Source organism: Neoarius graeffei, chromosome 4, assembly GCF_027579695.1.
Source record: "Neoarius graeffei isolate fNeoGra1 chromosome 4, fNeoGra1.pri, whole genome shotgun sequence".
Lineage (NCBI taxonomy): Eukaryota > Metazoa > Chordata > Actinopteri > Siluriformes > Ariidae > Neoarius > Neoarius graeffei.
Window position 1 is genome coordinate 4,364,909 of NC_083572.1, and position 20,006 is coordinate 4,384,914.

Consider the following 20,006-nt stretch of genomic DNA (forward strand, 5'->3'; position numbering starts at 1 on the left):
GTTTACATTAGACCGTATCAGTGGATCATCAGATTAACGTTTTTAAAACGATTAGTGTGCACACAGCAACACCAATACACGATTCGCGTGCACACAGCAACACCAATACACAGATACGCTCGGCTCCGCAGGCATCCTGCGCTCCAAATCACTCCGCCCTGAACAGCGAGTGCCCTCTGGAGGGTGCGCACTCCGGCCCTGCGCAGCTCACAGAGCGCGCGAGTGAAGTGCACAAGCAGTGATTCCGGACTGAGCCGCTGTGTGTGTGATCCCAGCGCATATCACTTACCACTTGCAAGTGGAAGGATGGCAAGCCTAAAGACAATCATAACTACACAATGGGCAGTATTTGCATCAGTATTTGCAGTATTTTCATACTTTTATACTCTTTAATGAAAGGTGATACAAGGCGGAAGTCCGCGCCGTTTTTCAGCAGTCGCGTCACATGACCAACGCCAGCGAATCAGGAAGGTGGATGTCACAGTGACGTTGTCCAATGACGACGCCAGCTAGAACTCAGCACAGCGTATCCGCGTATCCGCGTATTCTCAATGTTTACACAGCACCGGACCAGACATGATCTAGATTGAATACGTTGTCCCTGGCGGATTCCCGTTTCCCGGCGTTTCCAGGCGTTTTAATGTAAACGGACAGTGCATCCGCGAAGAAAACGAGACAGATACGGTCTAATGTAAACTTGGCCTGAGTTTCAGTTGACGGACAGACACCCTCACATTATCCTGGAGAATTTGTTGATAAATTTGGGAATTCATTTTCCCCTCAATGATGGCAAGCTGTCCAGGCCCTGACGCAGCAAAGCAGGCCCAAATCATGATGTTCCCTCCACCATATTTTACTGTAGGGATGATGTTTTGATGTTGATTATGCAGTGCCCTTTTTACGCCAAATGGAGTTATGCTTGCTCCTCCCAAATAGTTCAATTTTGGTTTTATCACTCCACAAAACATTTTCCCAGTACCACTGTGGAGTGTCCAAGTGCTCTTTTGCAAAATTCAGGTGTGCAGCAATGTTCTTTTTTGACAGCAGTGGCTTCCTTCTTGGTGTCCTGCCATGGACTCCTTTCTTGTTCAATGCTTTGCGTATTGTTGAATCATGAACAGAGATGTTAGCCAGTTCTAATGACATCTTCAAGTCTTTTGCTGTCACTCTAGGGTTCTTCTTTACCTCATTAATGATTTTGCGTTGTGCTCTTGGGGTCATCTTGGCGGGGCGCCCACTTCTAGGCAGAGTAGCCACAATACCTAATCGTCTCCATTTATAGATAACTTGCCAGACAGTAGACTGATGAATACCTAAAATCTTTGAGATGACTTTGTAACAGCCTTATGTAAGTTAACAATTCTTGATCTTAGGTCTTCAGATAGCTCTTTTGTGCGAGGCATGATTCCCATCTGGATATACTTCTTGTCAGAAGTTCAAACTCAAACTTTTCAGGGGGTTTTATCAATCAGAGTAATTCTAGGCCACACCCCTGAACTCGTTTCATTAAATGGAACCCAGGTGTGCTAAATTCTGACTGCAATGAGCTTTTTAAAAAGTCATTAGCTTAGGGTTCACTTATTTTTTCCAACCTTCAGTTTCACAGTTTGAATGATTTATTCAATACGGTCAAACATTCTTTGAAAATCTGTGTATCTTTAGCTATAGGAGACTGTCTTTGTTCATAATTGTGACTTACATGAAGATATGACCATGTTTTATATGGGAATTAGACATAAATATAGAAAATTCCAAGGCGTTCACAAACTTTTTACTTTGACTGTACATACCAACAACAACAACACTCATTGTTTTCCTGCATTTAGATTAATACATGTAACTTGTATTGTGTGTTTAAGTTACCGGTATAAGATTATTTAATTTGCTTCAGCATGTGATTGTCTCAGTTCATCTGATTATTTAATTAGCCTTTTATGTTTTATCAGTGAAAATGCATGCATGTACATGTATGTTGCATAAGTTATAACACCTATCCTGTTTTAATGAGAGTCACATGAGACTGTCAGTTCAATTCCATCTAGACGGCTTTGTACTCTGGCTTTATTTCGTAAGGTGGGGGCCTCCATGGCCGACGTGTTACTATTCACTTTCCAATGGTTTGAACTGATACGGTTCTACATGTATAGCAGTAGCATGTACATACTCCAATTTCAGGATCATAGTCAGATGTATTACTCATCTCATCTCATCTCATTATCTGTAGCCGCTTTATCCTGTTCTACAGGGTCGCAGGCAAGCTGGAGCCTATCCCAGCTGACTACGGGCGAAAGGCGGGGTACACCCTGGACAAGTCGCCAGGTCATCACAGGGCTGACACATAGACACAGACAACCATTCACACTCACATTCACACCTACGCTCAATTTATGCCGCTTTTCCACTACCAATGCGGCTGAGTTGGGCTGAGCCGAGCTGTGCCGTGCTGAGTTGGGCTGAGTCGAGCTGAGTGGGGCTGTTGGAGTTGCATTTCGACTACAACCGTGCTGAACCATGCTGGCTGGAAGTGGGTGGACACACTGGGTGGAGTTAGCGAAAGTGGGTGGACGTCACGTGATGTCATTAGGCGGCGCAAACAGTGACATCAGTGACCTTTTAAGCGGTAGTCTCACGACCCGGATAGTAAACAATAAACATGGAGGACATGGAGTCGTTAGTGTTGCTGGTTTTGGTGCTGTGGCTTGTTGTCACCGACAACACCAACAGATACTGGCAAGAGCGTATAGATGAGGCGAGGCGCATAAGGCTTCAGAAATTCTCGTAATTCGTAATTCTTCTTCTTCCGGGTTTACGGTGTTTACAGATCCCAGCGTGCTCGCGGGGCATGTGTGGGCATGTGAGGACACTCCTCCTCACCAATCAGTGCACAGGGGAGTGTCTCCTCACACCCCTAGCCCCACTCGGCTCGGTTTGGCTCGCTTCAGCCCCACTCCAAAACCGTGCAAGTTTTGGGTGCTGAGTAGGGCTGAAGCAAGCTGAGTCGCGCCGCTCTGAGGCAGTCGAAACGCGAGCCGTGTCGGGCTGAAGTGAGCTGAAAAAGGGTAGTGGAAAAGGGCCAATAGAGTCACCAGTTAACCTAACCTGCATGTCTTTGGACTGTGGGGGAAACCGGAGCACCCGGAGGAAACCCACGCGGACAACTCCACACAGAAAGGCCCTCGCCGGCCACGGGGCTCGAACCCAGGACCTTCTTGCTGTGAGGCGACAGCGCTAACCACTACACCACCATGCAGATGTATTACTATCTGAGGAATCCGAAGAATCTTCAATAAATCCAAACAAAGAGACCATTGCAACCGCTCTCGCCTGCCGAGTCTGGTTTTGGTCTATAGCTGTCAAAGGCCTCGGCTTTAAAACCGGTTACCACTGTGATGTCACGCACTCAGGGTTGGCTGGCTCAGCGGGGCAGCTTGAATGCCAGCTTTGTAGTCAATTTCAACTCTCTCAAAAAAAATTTTATATATATATATATATATATATATATATATATATATATATATATATTATTCCCATTTATGCAGCATACAAGAGTCAAGGATGGAGATACTATCCATTCAGAAATATATTTAAAAATAAAAGTTCTGCGTATCTCCTTTAACACTAATTAAAACAGAAAGGTGTCATCATTCACTTTTTCAGCAGTTTGTTTCAGCTTTACTGTGTAATTTTAAATCATAAACATATTGGATGTAAAACAATAAAGTCATTTATATTTCTTTAAAATGACAAATACAGAGCACACTTTGGAAAAGAAAAAAAGTCTCTGTTTCCTTAACCTGATATCGCTAAATTTAATGACTACAGCTATCCAGCAATTTAACTTGTAGTAAACTAGTTGACATTTGTTACAAGACAACATTAAAAGGATTTTGCGTTTTGTACACAGGAACATGAACGCTGAGAAGACACGAGCTAATTATTAAACCTAATGATTTAGTTTGCTAGCACGTCTTTTATACAAACAACATAAAAAATGAATGACACTGGATCGTCAACATTTTCCTCAGATATGTTGGTAAATTACACCTAAAAGACTTCATACGATTAAAATTTCATTATAATTACACCTAGCATTGAGCAGCTTATCCCCTTCGGATACAAGGAAAAATGCTATGGAACTTCATGTGTACAATTGTACACATTATGTCCAAAGCGGCTAAAGGAGGCCGCCATTTTGTGAAATATCAACACTGCATCAGAACATTTCAACCTGCAAAGTTTACACCACAAACATGACTCCTTCCTGAATAAACCTTTAAACAATAATATAACATCAATATCAATCATGTTCATTGCTAACATTAGCTATATTTGCGAGGCTTCTAGCTGAGTGCTAGTAAACTAGCCTGGATACACATGCTGAGTTTCAGTATGCTAGCTAATCTTATTATTCAAAATACAATGGTAACAAATGAATCATGATTTTGAACTTAACGAAATAAATTAACTAGCGAACTTCATCCACAGGTTGTGTGGCTGAAAATTACATCTAATTTTCACGGTGGAATGTATTTACTGACATTAGCATCAAACTCAAACCTGCCATTTTGGGAAACATCAATATTACATCATAACTTGTTTCAGTTTCAACTTGCAAAGAGAGAAACCTTCCTAAAGAAACTTTTAAACAGCAATATTTATGTTCATTGCTAAGTTTAGCTAGGTGTCTAGCACGGGCGATTGCTCTAAGACAACGAGGGAGGCTCAGCCTCCTCTAAAAATGATGAACATCATGTAGGATGAATTGCACTAGGCTTATGTTATAGCCGACCTTATAACATTGCTATTTCAGATCCAGAATCATAGAAATATATGTGCTCAACCCACTACAGTGCAAAATCATTCCGTTATAACTTTCCCCAGTTCGCCTAATGTGCGCGTGAGTTTTTCCCCCTCGTGACAGCACGATGCAGCCCAGCCTCAGTGGACTTCAATGGCATTTGGGAGCTATGCACTTTCAATATCAAAATGCAAGACGGTTATTGGACAAATACTGCGAAAACGCCCGCCCACGGACTCCCAGCCTCACAGTGGGAGGGACATGGCAAAGCTTTCTGCGAGGAGACTGGTGATTGGTGAACGCGGCCAGATATTTTCTTTGATTGACAGCTTGTTTCAAATTTAGACAGGCAGCGGTGAATTTCAGTTCAGTCCCATGCGGATTCGCAAGTGGTGTGGTGTATTGTAAGAGATCAGCTTACATTTTGATTTCATTCATTACATACGGTTTCTACCAGCTTTTTTAGTTTGTATATATTTTCATTGTAAATAAAGTGTAAATATAGTGTTGTCAAGTTTGCTATCTTAGTTCCAGAAATTTTGTTTATTTGAGTGACTGAACTTGAACTTGAGGGGGCTAGTCAGCTAGCAAGAAAGCTGCGCACGGATGCCAAGCATTGCTGATTTAATTTTGGCGAAGCCATTTGCCAGTCTTCCTTTCGAGGAAAACATTAAAATTAAAGCCGCAAGCGGCCTCGACGGGCCCTCGCGCCAGCGGCCAAGGGGGGCGGGGGCATGCGTCCCCGCGAAAAACCTTCCACAGCTTCTTCGGCAAGAGACATTACTCCCACAATGGCGACAAAGCACAGAATTGGACACATGGCAACAATAGGGTCTCGCACTTCGTGCGTTGTCGACCATGGCAAGCGCCTCAATAAGGGTCTTGAAAAGAGTTTGCTTGCCAAGTTTGACAAATCAGAAGCTGCAATATCATTTTTGCCATAATCAGCACCCCCAGGGGCGAAAGTGCACAAAATATGGCGTATATGTCAGGTGAGCTATGAAGAGTTTGTGTATGAAGTTTGATGACAATTGAGTAAATAGAAGATGAGATATAGATTTTTGAAGAATAAATTTTTTAGTTTTTCCCATGTCAGTAGGTGGCGCCATGCTGTACATGAGCAATTATGAGTTGGAAAAATAAGTGTCTACAACAGCAACGTACAATCACAAGGTAGTGGTGTGAAGGAAAAGCATTATGGAATTATTTACCAAAAACCCGTTTTGGAGCAATTGCGTGGGCCCAAAACAGCGCCCCCCATGGACGAAAATTCCCAAAATGTGGAATACATGACATGGGAGGTAGTAAGAGGGTGGCCGTGAAGTTTGACCAAATTTGAGGAAAGATTGGATTTTTTGCCCAGAAATAGCGCCCCCAGTGGCGAAACATCACAGAAATTGGGTCACATGTCAGAAGGCCAATGAGTGATTTGCGTGTGAAGTTTGAGCAGTGTTGAGCAATTAGAAGATTTGTTATGAATTTTTAAGCATGTAAAATTCTGCATTGAAAAATGATTGACATATAACTTCTGAACGGTTAACGCTTCGTGAAACGTATTTAGCAACTTTTGTCAGCCATGTCTGTAGATGATGTGTATCAATTTTGGTGACGTTCCTATGAACGGTCTAGGAGGAGTTGCGCCGTCTTCGTGGCCATGCATTTCGCACAAAAGTGAAATTACCTCACTTCCTGTAGGGCGTGGCTAATGCATTGGCATTACATTCTTGTCCGGCTTGGTGAGATACATATGCGTACCAAAGGGCATGCCACTACTACAAACGACATGGCAACCAGGCACCTTAATGCGAGAGGCAAAAATCACAACACGTTAGGGGGCGCTATAGAGGCCCTGAGGCCCGCCTGGATCTGGGCTTCTGGTTCTCAGTAGTGGTGGCAATCTAAGAAAAAGGAGCCAAATTTTGAGCGTTGTCGACCATGGCAAGCGCCCCAATAAGGGTCTTGTAAAGAGTTTGCTTGCCAAGGTTGACAAATCAGAAGCTGCAATATCATTTCTGCCATAACCAGCACCCCCAGGGGCGAAAGTGCACAAAATTTGGCGTATATGTCAGGTGAGCTATGAAGAGTTTGCGTATGAAGTGTGATGAAAATTGAGTAAATAGAAGATGAGATATAGATTTTTGAAGAATAAATTTTTTGGTTTTTCCCATGTCAGCAGGTGGCGCTATGCTGTGCATGAGCGATTATGAGTTGGAAAAATAAGTGTCTACAACAGCAACGTACTTTCACAAGGTAGTGGTGTGAAGGAAAAGCATTATGGAATTATTAACCAAAAACCCATTTTGGAGAAATTGCGTCGGCCAAAAACAGCGCCCCCCATGGACGAAAATTCCCAAAATGTGGTATACATGACATGGGAGGTAGTAAGAGGGTGGCCGTGAAGTTTGACCAAATTCGAGGAAAGATTGGATTTTTTGCCCAAAAACAGCGCCCCCAGTGGCGAAATATCACAGAAATTGGGTAACATGTCAGAAGCCCAATGAGTGATTAGCGTGTGAAGTATGAGCAGTTTTGAGCAATTAGAAGATTTGTTATGAAATTTTTAGCATGTAAAATTTTGAAGTGAAAATTGATTGACGTATAACTTCTGAACGGTTTATGCTATGTGAAACGTATTTAGTAACTTTTGTCAGCCATGTCTGTAGATGATGTGTATCAATTTTGGTGACATTCCTATGAACGGTCTAGGAGGAGTTGCGCCGTATTCGTGGCCATGCATTTCGCACAAAAGTGAAATTACCTCACTTCCTGTTGGGCGTGGCTAATGCATTGGCATTACATTTTTGTCCGGCTTAGTGAGATACATATGCGTACCAAATGGCATGCCAGTACTACAAACTATATGGCAACCAGGCACCTTAATGCGGGAGGCCAAAATCACAACGACTTAGGGGGCGCTATAGAGGCCCTGAGCCCCGGCCAAGTTTGGGCTTTTGGTTCTGAGTAGCGGTGGCAATTCTCGGAAGTGGTGCCAAATTTCGTGCGTTTTCGCCCATGGCAAGCGCCCCGAAAATGGCCCAACAGCGGAGAAAAATAAAGAAGAAGAAGAAGAAGAAGACGGAAGAATAATAATAGTGAACTCTTACAAGAACAATAGGGCCTTCGCCCATAGGGCTCGGGCCCTAATAATAATAATAATAATAATAATAATAATAATTAAAGCCGCAAGCGGCCTCGACGGGCCCTCGCGCCAGCGGCCAAGGGGGGCGGGGGCATGCGTCCCTGCGAAATACCTTCCACAGCTTCTGCGGCAAGAGACATTACTCCCACAATGGCGACAAAGCACAGAATTGGACACATGGCAACAATAGGGTCTCGCACTTCGTGCGTTGTCGACCATGGCAAGCGCCTCAATAAGGGTCTTGAAAATAGTTTTCTTGCCAAGTTTGACAAATCAGAAGCTGCAATATCATTTTTGCCATAATCAGCACCCCCAGGGGCGAGAGTGCACAAAATTTGGCGTATATGTCAGGTGAGCTATGAAGAGTTTGCATATGAAGTTTGATGACAATTGAGTAAATAGAAGATGAGATATAGATTTTTGAAGAATAAATTTTTTGGTTTTTCCCATGTCAGTAGGTGGCGCTATGCTGTACATGAGCGATTATGAGTTGGAAAAATAAGTGTCTACAACAGCAACGTACAATCACAAGGTAGTGGTGTGAAGGAAAAGCATTATGGAATTATTTACCAAAAACTCGTTTTGGAGCAATTGCGTGGGCCAAAAACAGCGCCCCCCATGGACGAAAATTCCCAAAATGTGGAATACATGACATGGGAGGTAGTAAGAGGGTGGCCGTGAAGTTTGACCAAATTTGAGGAAAGATTGGATTTTTTGCCCAAAAATAGCGCCCCCAGTGGCGAAACATCACAGAAATTGGGTCACATGTCAGAAGCCCAATGAGTGATTTGCATGTGAAGTATGAGCAGTGATGAGCAATTAGAAGATTTGTTATGAATTTTTAAGCATGTAAAATTCTGCATTGAAAAATGATTGACGTATAACTTCTGAACGGTTTACCCTACGTGAAACGTATTTAGCAACTTTTGTCAGCCATGTCTGTAGATGATGTGTATCAATTATGGTGACGTTCCTATGAACGGTCTAGGAGGAGTTGCGCCGTCTTCGTGGCCATGCATTTCGCACAAAAGTGAAATTACCTCACTTCCTGTAGGGCGTGGCTAATGCATTGGCATTACATTTTTGTCCAGCTTGGTGAGATACATATGCGTACCAAAGGGCATGCCACTACCACAAACTACATGGCAACCAGGCACCTTAATGCGAGAGGCAAAAATCACAACACGTTAGGGGGCGCTATAGAGGCCCTGAGGCCCGCCTGGATCTGGGCTTCTGGTTCTCAGTAGCGGTGGCAGTCTAAGGAAAAGGAGCCAAAATTCGAGCGTTGTCGACCATGGCAAGCGCCCCAATAAGGGTCTTGTAAAGAGTTTGCTTGCCAAGGTTGACAAATCAGAAGCTGCAATATCATTTCTGCCATAATCAGCACCCCCAGGGGCGAAAGTGCACGAAATTTGGCGTATATGTCAGGTGAGCTATGAAGAGTTTGCGTATGAAGTGTGATGAAAATTGAGTAAATAGAAGATGAGATATAGATTTTTGAAGAATAAATTTTTTGGTTTTTCCCATGTCAGTAGGTGGCGCAATGCTGTACATGAGCGATTATGAGTTGGAAAAATAAGTGTCTACAACAGCAACGTACTATCACAAGGTAGTGGTGTGAAGGAAAAGCATCATGGAATTATTAACCAAAAACCCATTTTGGAGAAATTGCCTCGGCCAAAAACAGCGCCCCCCATGGACGAAAATTCCCAAAATGTGGTATACATGACATGGGAGGTAGTAAGAGGGTGGCCGTGAAGTTTGACCAAATTTGAGGAAAGATTGGATTTTTTGCCCAAAAATAGCGCCCCCAGTGGCGAAATATCACAGAAATTGGGTAACATGTCAGAAGCCCAATGAGTGATTAGCGTGTGAAGTATGAGCAGTTTTGAGCAATTAGAAGATTTGTTATGAATTTTTTAGCATGTAAAATTTTGAAGTGAAAATTGATTGACGTATAACTTCTGAACGGTTTATCCTACGTGAAACGTATTTAGTAACTTTTGTCAGCCATGTCTGTAGATGATGTGTATCAATTTTGGTGACATTCCTATGAACGGTCTAGGAGGAGTTGCGCCGTCTTCGTGGCCATGCATTTCGCACAAAAGTGAAATTACCTCACTTCCTGGTGGGCGTGGCTAATGCATTGGCATTACATTTTTGTCCGGCTTAGTGAGATACATATGCGTACCAAATGGCATGCCAGTACTACAAACTATATGGCAACCAGGCACCTTAATGCGGGAGGCCAAAATCACAACGACTTAGGGGGCGCTATAGAGGCCCTGAGCCCCAGCCAAGTTTGGGCTTCTGGTTCTGAGTAGCGGTGGCAATTTTCGGAAGTGGTGCCAAATTTCGTGCGTTTTCGCCCATGGCAAGCGCCCCGAAAATGGACCAACAGCGGAGAAAAATAAAGAAGAAGAAGAAGCCGGAAGAAGAAGAAGAAGAAGAAGAAGACGGAAGAATAATAATAGTGAACTCTTACAAGAACAATAGGGCCTTCGCCCATAGGGCTCGGGCCCTAATTAAAGAGCAGGGTAGACCAACGCCTCAAATTGACTTGGTGAAAAAGGTAGGGAATAATACTCGTTCCTTTCGGCTCTCCTGGTACGAGAAAGTGAATTGGCTAACAGCAAGTTCAGTGATGAGGAAAATGTATTGTTGACCATGGCAACATGTTCCATGACAGGGTAACTGAACATTTTCTAGAAAAAGAAAGGAGGGCAGAATTTTATTTTAAATAATACTGATATGGTGGTGACCCACATCAACAACAGTAAATAGGCTACTTTAGTAATATGTCATGGATGGACCAAAAATATAGAATCTATTTAAAATGTTTATGCTGAGTATATTATATTGGAATATATATTTCTCTGGATATGAATTAAACACAGCTATAATTTGGAAAACATTTTTAAACAAAAACACAGCCGAGAACATTTCACACTACAGACCTGGATTAAAAGTGAAGGGTTATCAAAATTGTCAATAAAACATTTCTCAGTCAAAATAAGTAAAATATAGGGAAAGTGTCATTGAATGAAATGTGTGGCACCCAGCTCTATGTTTGGCTCCCCAAGGTCAGTGCTTGTGCCTATTCCAGAACACTCTGCTGTTACTGCTGAGGTTCCTGACAAAGAGCTGCTTTCAATAATGATCAATTTTTAAACAACATGCCACAATTTTAAAATATAAAATGTTAAAATATACCCCTCCCGCCCAACACCACCATCATGTATATTGGACAGTAGGCTAATGGGCCAAAAGAACCTGTTATTTCACAGTTTGTGACCCTGCCAACAATCAGCCAGATCAGAGGCAAGAGTATGGGCAAAATTGATGTGTTTTCTTTTAAAATCTGGAAATATCATAACCGGCCAGCCTCCCCTGTTTGAAAGACTACTAGCCACCACTGGTGTCTAGCTAAGTGCTAGTAAACTAACCTGTATTTGTCACAAGTTGTCACGTTTCAGCGATTTTAACACTAGGTAATGAAGCTAATTCATCAAAATACAATTGTAGAAAATAAATCATGATTTTGTACATAAGTAACTTCAGGTATGTTAGCTTAACACTTAAATTGTAAGTAATCACCTTTAATATCGGACGTGATTGGAACAAATTTGCGAAATTCATTTCCTGACATCACAAACTGACTTCATGTTACTTTGTTTTTTATGCTGAAGTGCTGTTAAGATTTTTTACATAGCAAAATTGTAAATTTAATGTTGTTTAAACATAAATTAGATCTAAATAGTAACTCTATATAGAGAGTATATAAATAGAGAAAGATCAGATGTGGCCATGCAAGATGAGGTAAACTTTTATTTATGTTTTTCAGTTCTAAGTTTTTTTCAGTTTGTTAACTACAGACGACAGACTCGTGGTAGGTTTTTAATGTTTTATTGCCAAATTCCCCCTCACTGTTCATTTTTACTTTCAACCAAATGGGTTTGTTTCTCAACAACAAAAACACACACGTTACCCCGGCAATAAAAATGTCACTTTCTAAGCTTTTGTCACTGCAGGATGTAAATTATGTCATACTGCCATACCGCACACACACACACACACACACACACTATAAAACTGACTCATACAAAAATGAAATCAGGAAAACAGAAACTTTACAAGCGTAAAATTAGGGGGTTTCAAAACCGCCTACGCTTTGAATGTCGCAAAGCAAAGGAACTCGACTGAATAAGAAGTGTGTTTTGTTTAGGGGAAATCGCAACGATCACAGAAAGATAAGTTATATAATTATAAAGAATTAAAGGAAATCTTGGCACCACAAAAAGTAAACAGTGCATTAAAAACGTACGAACAAAAGACATTTCAGAAAACATGCGAAGATGTAATGTGGGTAATAAATGGAGGTAGACATTGTGGCTCTATGTTTTGTTGTTAAATGGAGTTGTTGAAGTTGTAACAACAACTAATAATCTCCTATATTGCCGTGACGATGAAACAACTAATCTTTTGCTAAATTTCAACACCTGGTCCAAGTGAAGTGCTTTGTTCATCTTACGCTTGGCGAATAAAGATCCTGTGATTTATCTGATCAGTAAACTAGCTCCATTTTATCAGGTCAACAATGGAGTTTGAACGATTGTTAGCCTTGATAATTAACTCACATGTCTTATATGCAAACAACTGACAATGGAAATGAGACAGACCTGCCTGGAGCATCAACATTTCCCAGAGAGGTGTTGTTAAATTTCTTATTAAAGGCTTACAAGTGGCGGCACGGTGGTGTAGTGGTTAGCGCTGTCGCCTCACAGCAAGAAGGTTCTGGGTTCGAGCCCCGTGGCCGGCGAGGGCCTTTCTGTGCGGAGTTTGCATGTTCTCCCCGTGTCCGCGTGGGTTTCCTCCGGGTGCTCCGGTTTCCCCCACAGTCCAAAGACATGCAGGTTAGGTTAACTGGTGACTCTAAATTGAGCGTAGGTGTGAATGTGAGTGTGAATGGTTGTCTGTGTCTATGTGTCAGCCCTGTGATGACCTGGCGACTTGTCCAGGGTGTACCCCGCCTTTCGCCCGTAGTAAGCTGGGATAGGCTCCAGCTTGCCTGCGACCCTGTAGAACAGGATAAAGCGGCTACAGATAATGAGATGAGATGAGGCTTACAAGTGAAATTACATGAAGCATAGAGCAACTACAGTGAACGGCGCCATTTTGTGAAACATTGACATTGCTGTTAGACAATTCTGACTTGCCAATTTAACAGTAAGACTGGGCTATTCAGGAACATTCTTTGTTGTTCTTAAATTACAAACGAATGCAAAATAGACGTATTTTCACTTTCAGAGCTTTGGACCCCACTGCACATGCACCTCCAGCTCATGTTCGACAATTTGTAGCTTGCGTTGTTTATGTGTTGCGAGCTCCTTTCCTGGTTTCACTGTGGTGGTTGGGGTGGTGGTGGTTGTGGTGTTGTTACGCGGTGAGAGATGGGAAATGAGTTCAAATCAGACTGCTAAAGTGTTTTCACAGCTAGAGCTGTTGTCCCAGTGGGCTTTGCAACAGGAAATGCTCTCCCTAACAGATACTTCCACTAAAATAACACATAACACACACATTAATCGTACAACAAACCTCCTGGGGAGGGGGATAAATCCTGTGAGGTGTGTGTGTGAGAGAGAGAGAGAGAGAGAGAGAGAGAGAGATTTATGTTACTGTAATCTTTTGGGCGAGGCCAAACTCTATTTGTTGCACCATTCTTGTTAAATTGTGTGTTACTGGTGTAGCATTTGGGTTGCCTCGATGTTTGACATCGTGCCACCAACAAACTGGTCAACATTTGTAAATAATCTCAGCTTTGCCTCTTCGCGTGCCCTCATTACCCCAAATCCTTTTGCGTAAACATGCAGAGGTCTGAAGGCCGCATTGGGGTCGTGGTCGGGGTGAGGGGGGGATGGTATGGGTTCTCCGCCTGACAGGGTCGCAGGAACTGGGACTGGCCACTAATGGCCCCTGACATGGGCTGTTTCCTGCACTGTGGATGTCAATATCTTTAGCCTCTAACCCTTCCCTGGCTCATAAGTGGAAAAACACACGCAGACCACACCACAACGGTGAGGGCAAAATCTTCTCCATGTGTGTATGCGGACTTCTGGAGAGCAAGGAAAAACAGTAGATAGATGGATAGATCTGTTCATCATTGCATCATTTGAAAGCAAATATAACAGATTGAGTCAATACCACGTGTTATTTTTCTCTCGCAGCACCACGCTGAGTGTTTATTCTTCTTACACCACAGCAAGTTGTGAACAGTTACCATTCTAATTTGCTAATGAATGGCATTGTAATTTTTATCCATTTATAGTTACGTCTCACTTTTTCTTTCGCTCTTGTACGCAGCTTAAACGTAACCTCAGAAATGTTGGAAATTCTGCACAGATAAAAACTGCACAGAAACACCGTGCTCAAGTCATTAATTCATTATTTAATCAATAAACTCAGGACATTTTACATTTATTTTTGATGAATAAAGACTGCTAAGGGATTCATGCTTTTAAACTCCACCCCTTGCTCTTTCTCCACTTCTCTCCCAGTGCTCCTGAGGGAATCTGAATCTGACAGGGCACTTAACACTCTCAGACATGCTAATCTTTCACACTCCACATTACAGGCCATTACTGCGGCGGCTCAGTGAGTGGACCAGGCCAGGTGTCAGCCTCCATTGTGCTGGAGTGTGAGCTTTGCTTCTCAATGGGTCGACTCTCACGCATTTCCCCCACTGTGCGTGTGAAACACGACCCCGCTGAGTGACCACTGACATGCAGAGTGTGTTTAATATGGCTCAGGATGGGCAGCACGCATACACTCATTGTGTTCCAACAGTTCAGGGGTTCATTTGGAACCTATCGGGGGGGTGTCAATAATTTGGCATTTTAAACCTTTTCCTAACTGTGGTTAAATCTGATCACACATGAAAGAACATGAAGGTGCATTTTAATTCGTCATGCCCTGAAATTACTCACGTGAACTCATATAAGCACGTGACGTCACATGAACAATGTAGGATCATATGTAAAAGGAAATGCATCATGTGAGGAAACGTCACATCTAAAAAAAAAAAACGTATTACTGTATGTGTGAAATCACATGAAAAGTGAATCATATGAAAATAAATGAATCATGAGAAGGAATCATATGTGAACATAAATGAATTATTTAACAGAAAATCACGTGAAATTTAATGAAACATGGGAATTAATCATGCGTGAATATTAATGAATCACATGTAATATTACATGTGAAAATGAATCGTGACAATAAAAATCACGTGAAAATAAATGAATCATGATAGTGAATCATATGTGAAAATAAATGAATCGTGAAATATTACATGTGAAAATAAATAAATCATGAGAATGAATCATGTGAAAACAAATGAATCATGTAACATTACAGGTGAAAATAAATGAATCATGTGACAAAAAATCACATATGAAATTTAACTAATCATGGGAATGAATCATGTGTGAATATAAATGAATCATGTGTAATATTATCTCATCTCATCTCATTATCTGTAGCTGCTTTATGCTGTTCTACAGGGTCGCAGGCAAGCTGGAGCCTATCCCAGCTGACTACGGGCGAAAGGCGGGGTACACCCTGGACAAGTCGCCAGGTCATCACAGGGCTGACACATAGGCTACATCCACACGACAACGGCAATGAGATTTTTTTTTTTTAAATATCGCGTCCACATGGGCAACGGATCAGTTACATTTCAGGTCCATATGGCAACGCAACGCTTGCTGAAAACGATGCAATACACATGCCACACCTCTAGGTGCACTGTAAGACGGTCCCATCGGAGACACCAGAACAATAGAAGAAGAAGTAGACGCATGCGCACAAACCCCTTCTTCTGTAGCTTTAGCCACATAAAGTTTTGATTATTAATCAGTAGCGTAAAACAAAAGACGCAGAAAAAGGAATGAATGGGGGTAGATGAAGAGAGAGAGGAATGAACGGGGGTAGATGGAAGCCGGTACGCCAACATTCTGATATCCTCCAGAATTCTTTAATGGTCCGGAATAAATTGAATGCTACACGTTGATGGATTACTTTGTTCTTCTACGCCCGTTTTGAGGAATGTATTGTCGGACTTAAACCAACATCTGAAGAGGTGAGTTCGCTCCTTTTTTTCCTATTTTTGCTGGCGGGATTGGTTTTGTTTTTGGAAAGCGCACGGGCGGTGCGCGGTTTTGGTTATACTGCTTCCGCAGTGTTTGGACTAGTTATAGGATTTGTTGACAACTCGCATCGAGTTCGTTACACTTCTACCCGGCGTGAAGCACTGACAGTCATGTGGTTGTGATGTCATCGTAAACAAATCCGTTCTACTCATCCAGACGACTTCGCAACAGTGCCGTTGCCAGATTTTTTCACTCTGGAACCCGTTCTCAAAAGATTTTGTTTTGGGGCACCCAAAACCGTGTGGACCCCAGGCCGAAACGATAAACAATTTTATCAGATTCACCTGAATCCGTTGCCATGTGGGCAGGGCCATAGACAACCATTCACACTCACGGTCAATTTAGAGTCACCAGTTAACCTAACCTGCATGTCTTTGGACTGTGGGGGAAACCGGAGCACCCGGAGGAAACCCACGCGGACAACATGCAAACTCCGCACAGAAAGGCCCTCGCCAGCCACGGGGCTCGAACCCGGACCGCCTTGCTGTGAGACAACAGCGCTAACCGCTACACCACCGTGCTGCCTGAGAATGAATCATTTGTGAAAAAAAATGAATGATGTGGAAAAAAATGACATGAAAACACATAAAAAGTAACACGTGAAAATTAATGTTGATGTTTCTGCACATGTTCAAAGACATGCAGGTTAGGTTAATATGGGACGGCCTTGGGCTGCGGTGCCCTTGAGCGAGGCACGGAACTCCCGACTGCTCCCCGGGCGCTGTTAGCATGGCTGCCCACTGCTCTGGGTATGTGTGTGCGCTCATTGCTCACGTCTGTGCATGTGTGTGTTCACTGCTTCAGATGGGTTAAATGCAGAGAGGAAATTTCACAAGTGTGTGATGAATAAAGTTGTGCTCTCTTCTCTTTCTTTCGTAAAATAAAGGGGGAAAATATTGAAAAGATTCGTGAGCTTTGACGTCGAGGGTTACAGAACACTGGGACTTCACCCGCATTCACTTTCTGAGTCACAGATCTGCTCTTGTGTGACATGATGCGTCTTCAGATCTTCATTTACATTTTTCACGCTGGTATGAACTCGCACAACAAATATGACTCGGTGTTTATGTGTGTTTGGGCTCAGGAGTGTAATATGTGTCAGACAGGACGTACATCAAAAAGAATCAGCCAAGGAGAAGAAGAACAAGACCGAACCTGACAGCTCTGCGTGGGTTAGATGAGAATATTTTCAACTGAAGAAAACGTAAGGCTTGTGTATATTTTATAATGCACAGTTATCACTAATACGTGATTGTTTCTATGGTAACAGCTCATTCACAAGGACACAAGGTGTACGGTAGATGTGCCACGTGAATGAATTTTAAAACATCACTGATATGGTGAAGCTTTCGGGAAGGAGTCTCCAGTGTCAGTGCTTTGTCACAGTCAGTAGTTTACATTTTCTGGCGTCTTCAGGAAAGAGTTGTTCACGCTTTATGGATTTCTCAGTAACAAGCTGTTGTTGTTTTTTTTGTCGTATCGTTGACTGGTTCTAGCTGTTATAATGCAAATGATCTTGTTTCTGGAGGTTTCACAACATTAAACATAAGTATAAACATATAAAAAGTATGATGTGTCTTTCTTATATATATATAAGAGAAAGGAAACATGGCTAGCTTGCACTTTAGCAACAGTAACACCGGAAGCTACTTTGTGCTCACGTGTGTGGGTGAGGGTTAGAAAAATCACAAACCTGAAGCCATTTAATGCGATTTAATTGTGGTTTTCTCACACACTCTCTTATATAAGAACAAAACCCTTGCAAGATCTCAACAAATATGGAGGAGTCGCTAAAGTGCAGTCGTCTTGGAAACGCTTTGGGCGTGGATTATTTTCCCATAACAGCACACAACATTGTGTGTTGCTTCCCACATATTCCTTGCATACTCTGAGTTCCGACTTCTCACTTCATCAATAAGTCAAATGAAGCAGCTATACTTTACTGGAACTTTATAACTTCATAAAAGCAGTGACTCCACCTACTTTTACAACTTGCTTTATTCTGGAAATATCCTAGCTTATTGCGCATTTCTGAAAGTTGTTCAATAAATATCTGAATAAATCACTAAATAGCTAAAGGTAGCTATGAAATATCATACACAGCGCCCCTAGTGGTCAATAGTATAATTACATTTTAACAGTAATCATAAACATATCCTGTTTTATCATAGCATTATTCTCTTTATATTGCAACTTCCTTCCAGATATTATGGATTGATTCTTGAAATTTCATCTCAAAATATTTTTAAACACTGGGCCTAAAACACAATTGTACAATTTCATCCAGTTGTCACTCGACATCTGAATATAAATGTAATACTGTAATTAGGCTGCGTTATTAGTTAACTTTAGCTAACATTTTCCTACATTCCTCAGTTTCTTGATGAACGTGTAGCTCATTTTCCATCATGAGCCGATGAAACGATTGGGATTTGAAATGAGTGTGAATGACTTATTTTATTCCTTTTAGTATTTTACACCTGAATGTTTATTTCAAAATACCTTTTATCTGAGTAAAGAATTTGCGGATGTACTTTAGCATAAATGGTTAGCTTTGATTTTCAGAATAATAACCTGTAGATGAGTCGTATAAAAATAAGAATGTTTAGTAAACAATTGACATCTTTTGGAGTCCCTTTGTGGAGATGTTTATTTTTGCACGCATGCTTGTGCATGTATGCACGCGCGTGTGTGTTTCAGTCTCTGAGTCATTAAAGCACAAAATGAATGTGAAAACACGTCAGTACATCAGCACAGGTGGCCAAAGAAGAAAGAACCACTTTCATCACTTGTGTTTAAAAGTTATGAACTTAAACTTGTTTTCAGGAGAATGAGGAATAGCCTAAAAACAGGAAGTTCTACAGAATCATGAGTCAATTGGTACTTTTTGGTGCCACTGGGATTTCAGACCCCTAATGCACTTTAAACAAAAAAACACCCGCACTTTTTTCCCCCCCAAACACACTTTTATTACAAAAGGACTCAAAACACAGCTATACACAGCAGCTAATATGAAAAACAACATACAGAAACACTTAGCAATCCCTGAAGGACTTCCTTTTTTCCTTCTTCTTCAAAAACAATAAATAAGAGCCATGATGTACATAAGTACAGAATCAGGGAGACAAGACACACAGGAAAAAAAATAAAAAAAAAAATTATATAGTCTGTTCCTGGTGTTTCTATGACGTCAAACCAGTGCATGGTGTTATTTTGTGTGTCCTGTGAAACAGAAATCTTTAAACACAACCAGTGTGTTCAGACTTATCTAATCCCAAATCACACAAAAAGAGAAACATGAAAAGCAAAAAAAAAAAAAAAAAAATCAGTAATACAGAAGTGATAAACGGATGGACGGACAACATTTTGATGCTTTTTTGTATGATGCATAGGTTATCACAACAAACTTAACACACTGACACAAAGATGTGCTAAAATAGTGATAAGAGAACCTTCTGATCACTCAGTGTCCATCTCAAGCTTGGAAAAAAAATAAAATATGAAAACCAGGACTATAGATGTGACCGAAAGAGAGCGGATGGATGGAATTTTGATGCTTTTTGCTGACTCGTGATTTTGTGCAGGTCATCACACACACGAGCTAAAATCTTGGCAGTCAGTCAGTCACTGAGAGCCCAGGCTCAGCCTGATCCTTCAGTCCTCATGGATATTTACATCATATTTATATCTTTGGAACGGAAGCGGAGTCCGCGTGCCGGGTTTTTTGCGCGTTAGCTGGAGTGAAAGCTCGACGACTCGGACTCCGTGGACACCGAGGACATGCCTGCTTTCTTCTTGGGGAGGATCTTGAGACTGGATCCGCGTCCGGTGAGCGCGCGCCGCGCCGACTTCTTGAACT

General features: G+C 41.9%; 1 protein-coding gene across 1 annotated transcript in view; it reads right to left on the reverse strand.

Moving 5' to 3' along the window:
- Window positions 1–18,777: 18,777 nt before the first annotated feature.
- cxcr4a (chemokine (C-X-C motif) receptor 4a) overlaps window positions 18,778–20,006 on the reverse strand; it is a 2,566-nt gene continuing 1,337 nt past the window's right edge. The window contains exon 2 of the mRNA XM_060918096.1: window positions 18,778–20,006. This exon is cut by the window's right edge and continues 940 nt beyond it. Within this exon, the coding sequence (XP_060774079.1) occupies window positions 19,879–20,006 (128 nt within the window). The 3' untranslated portion in view covers window positions 18,778–19,878.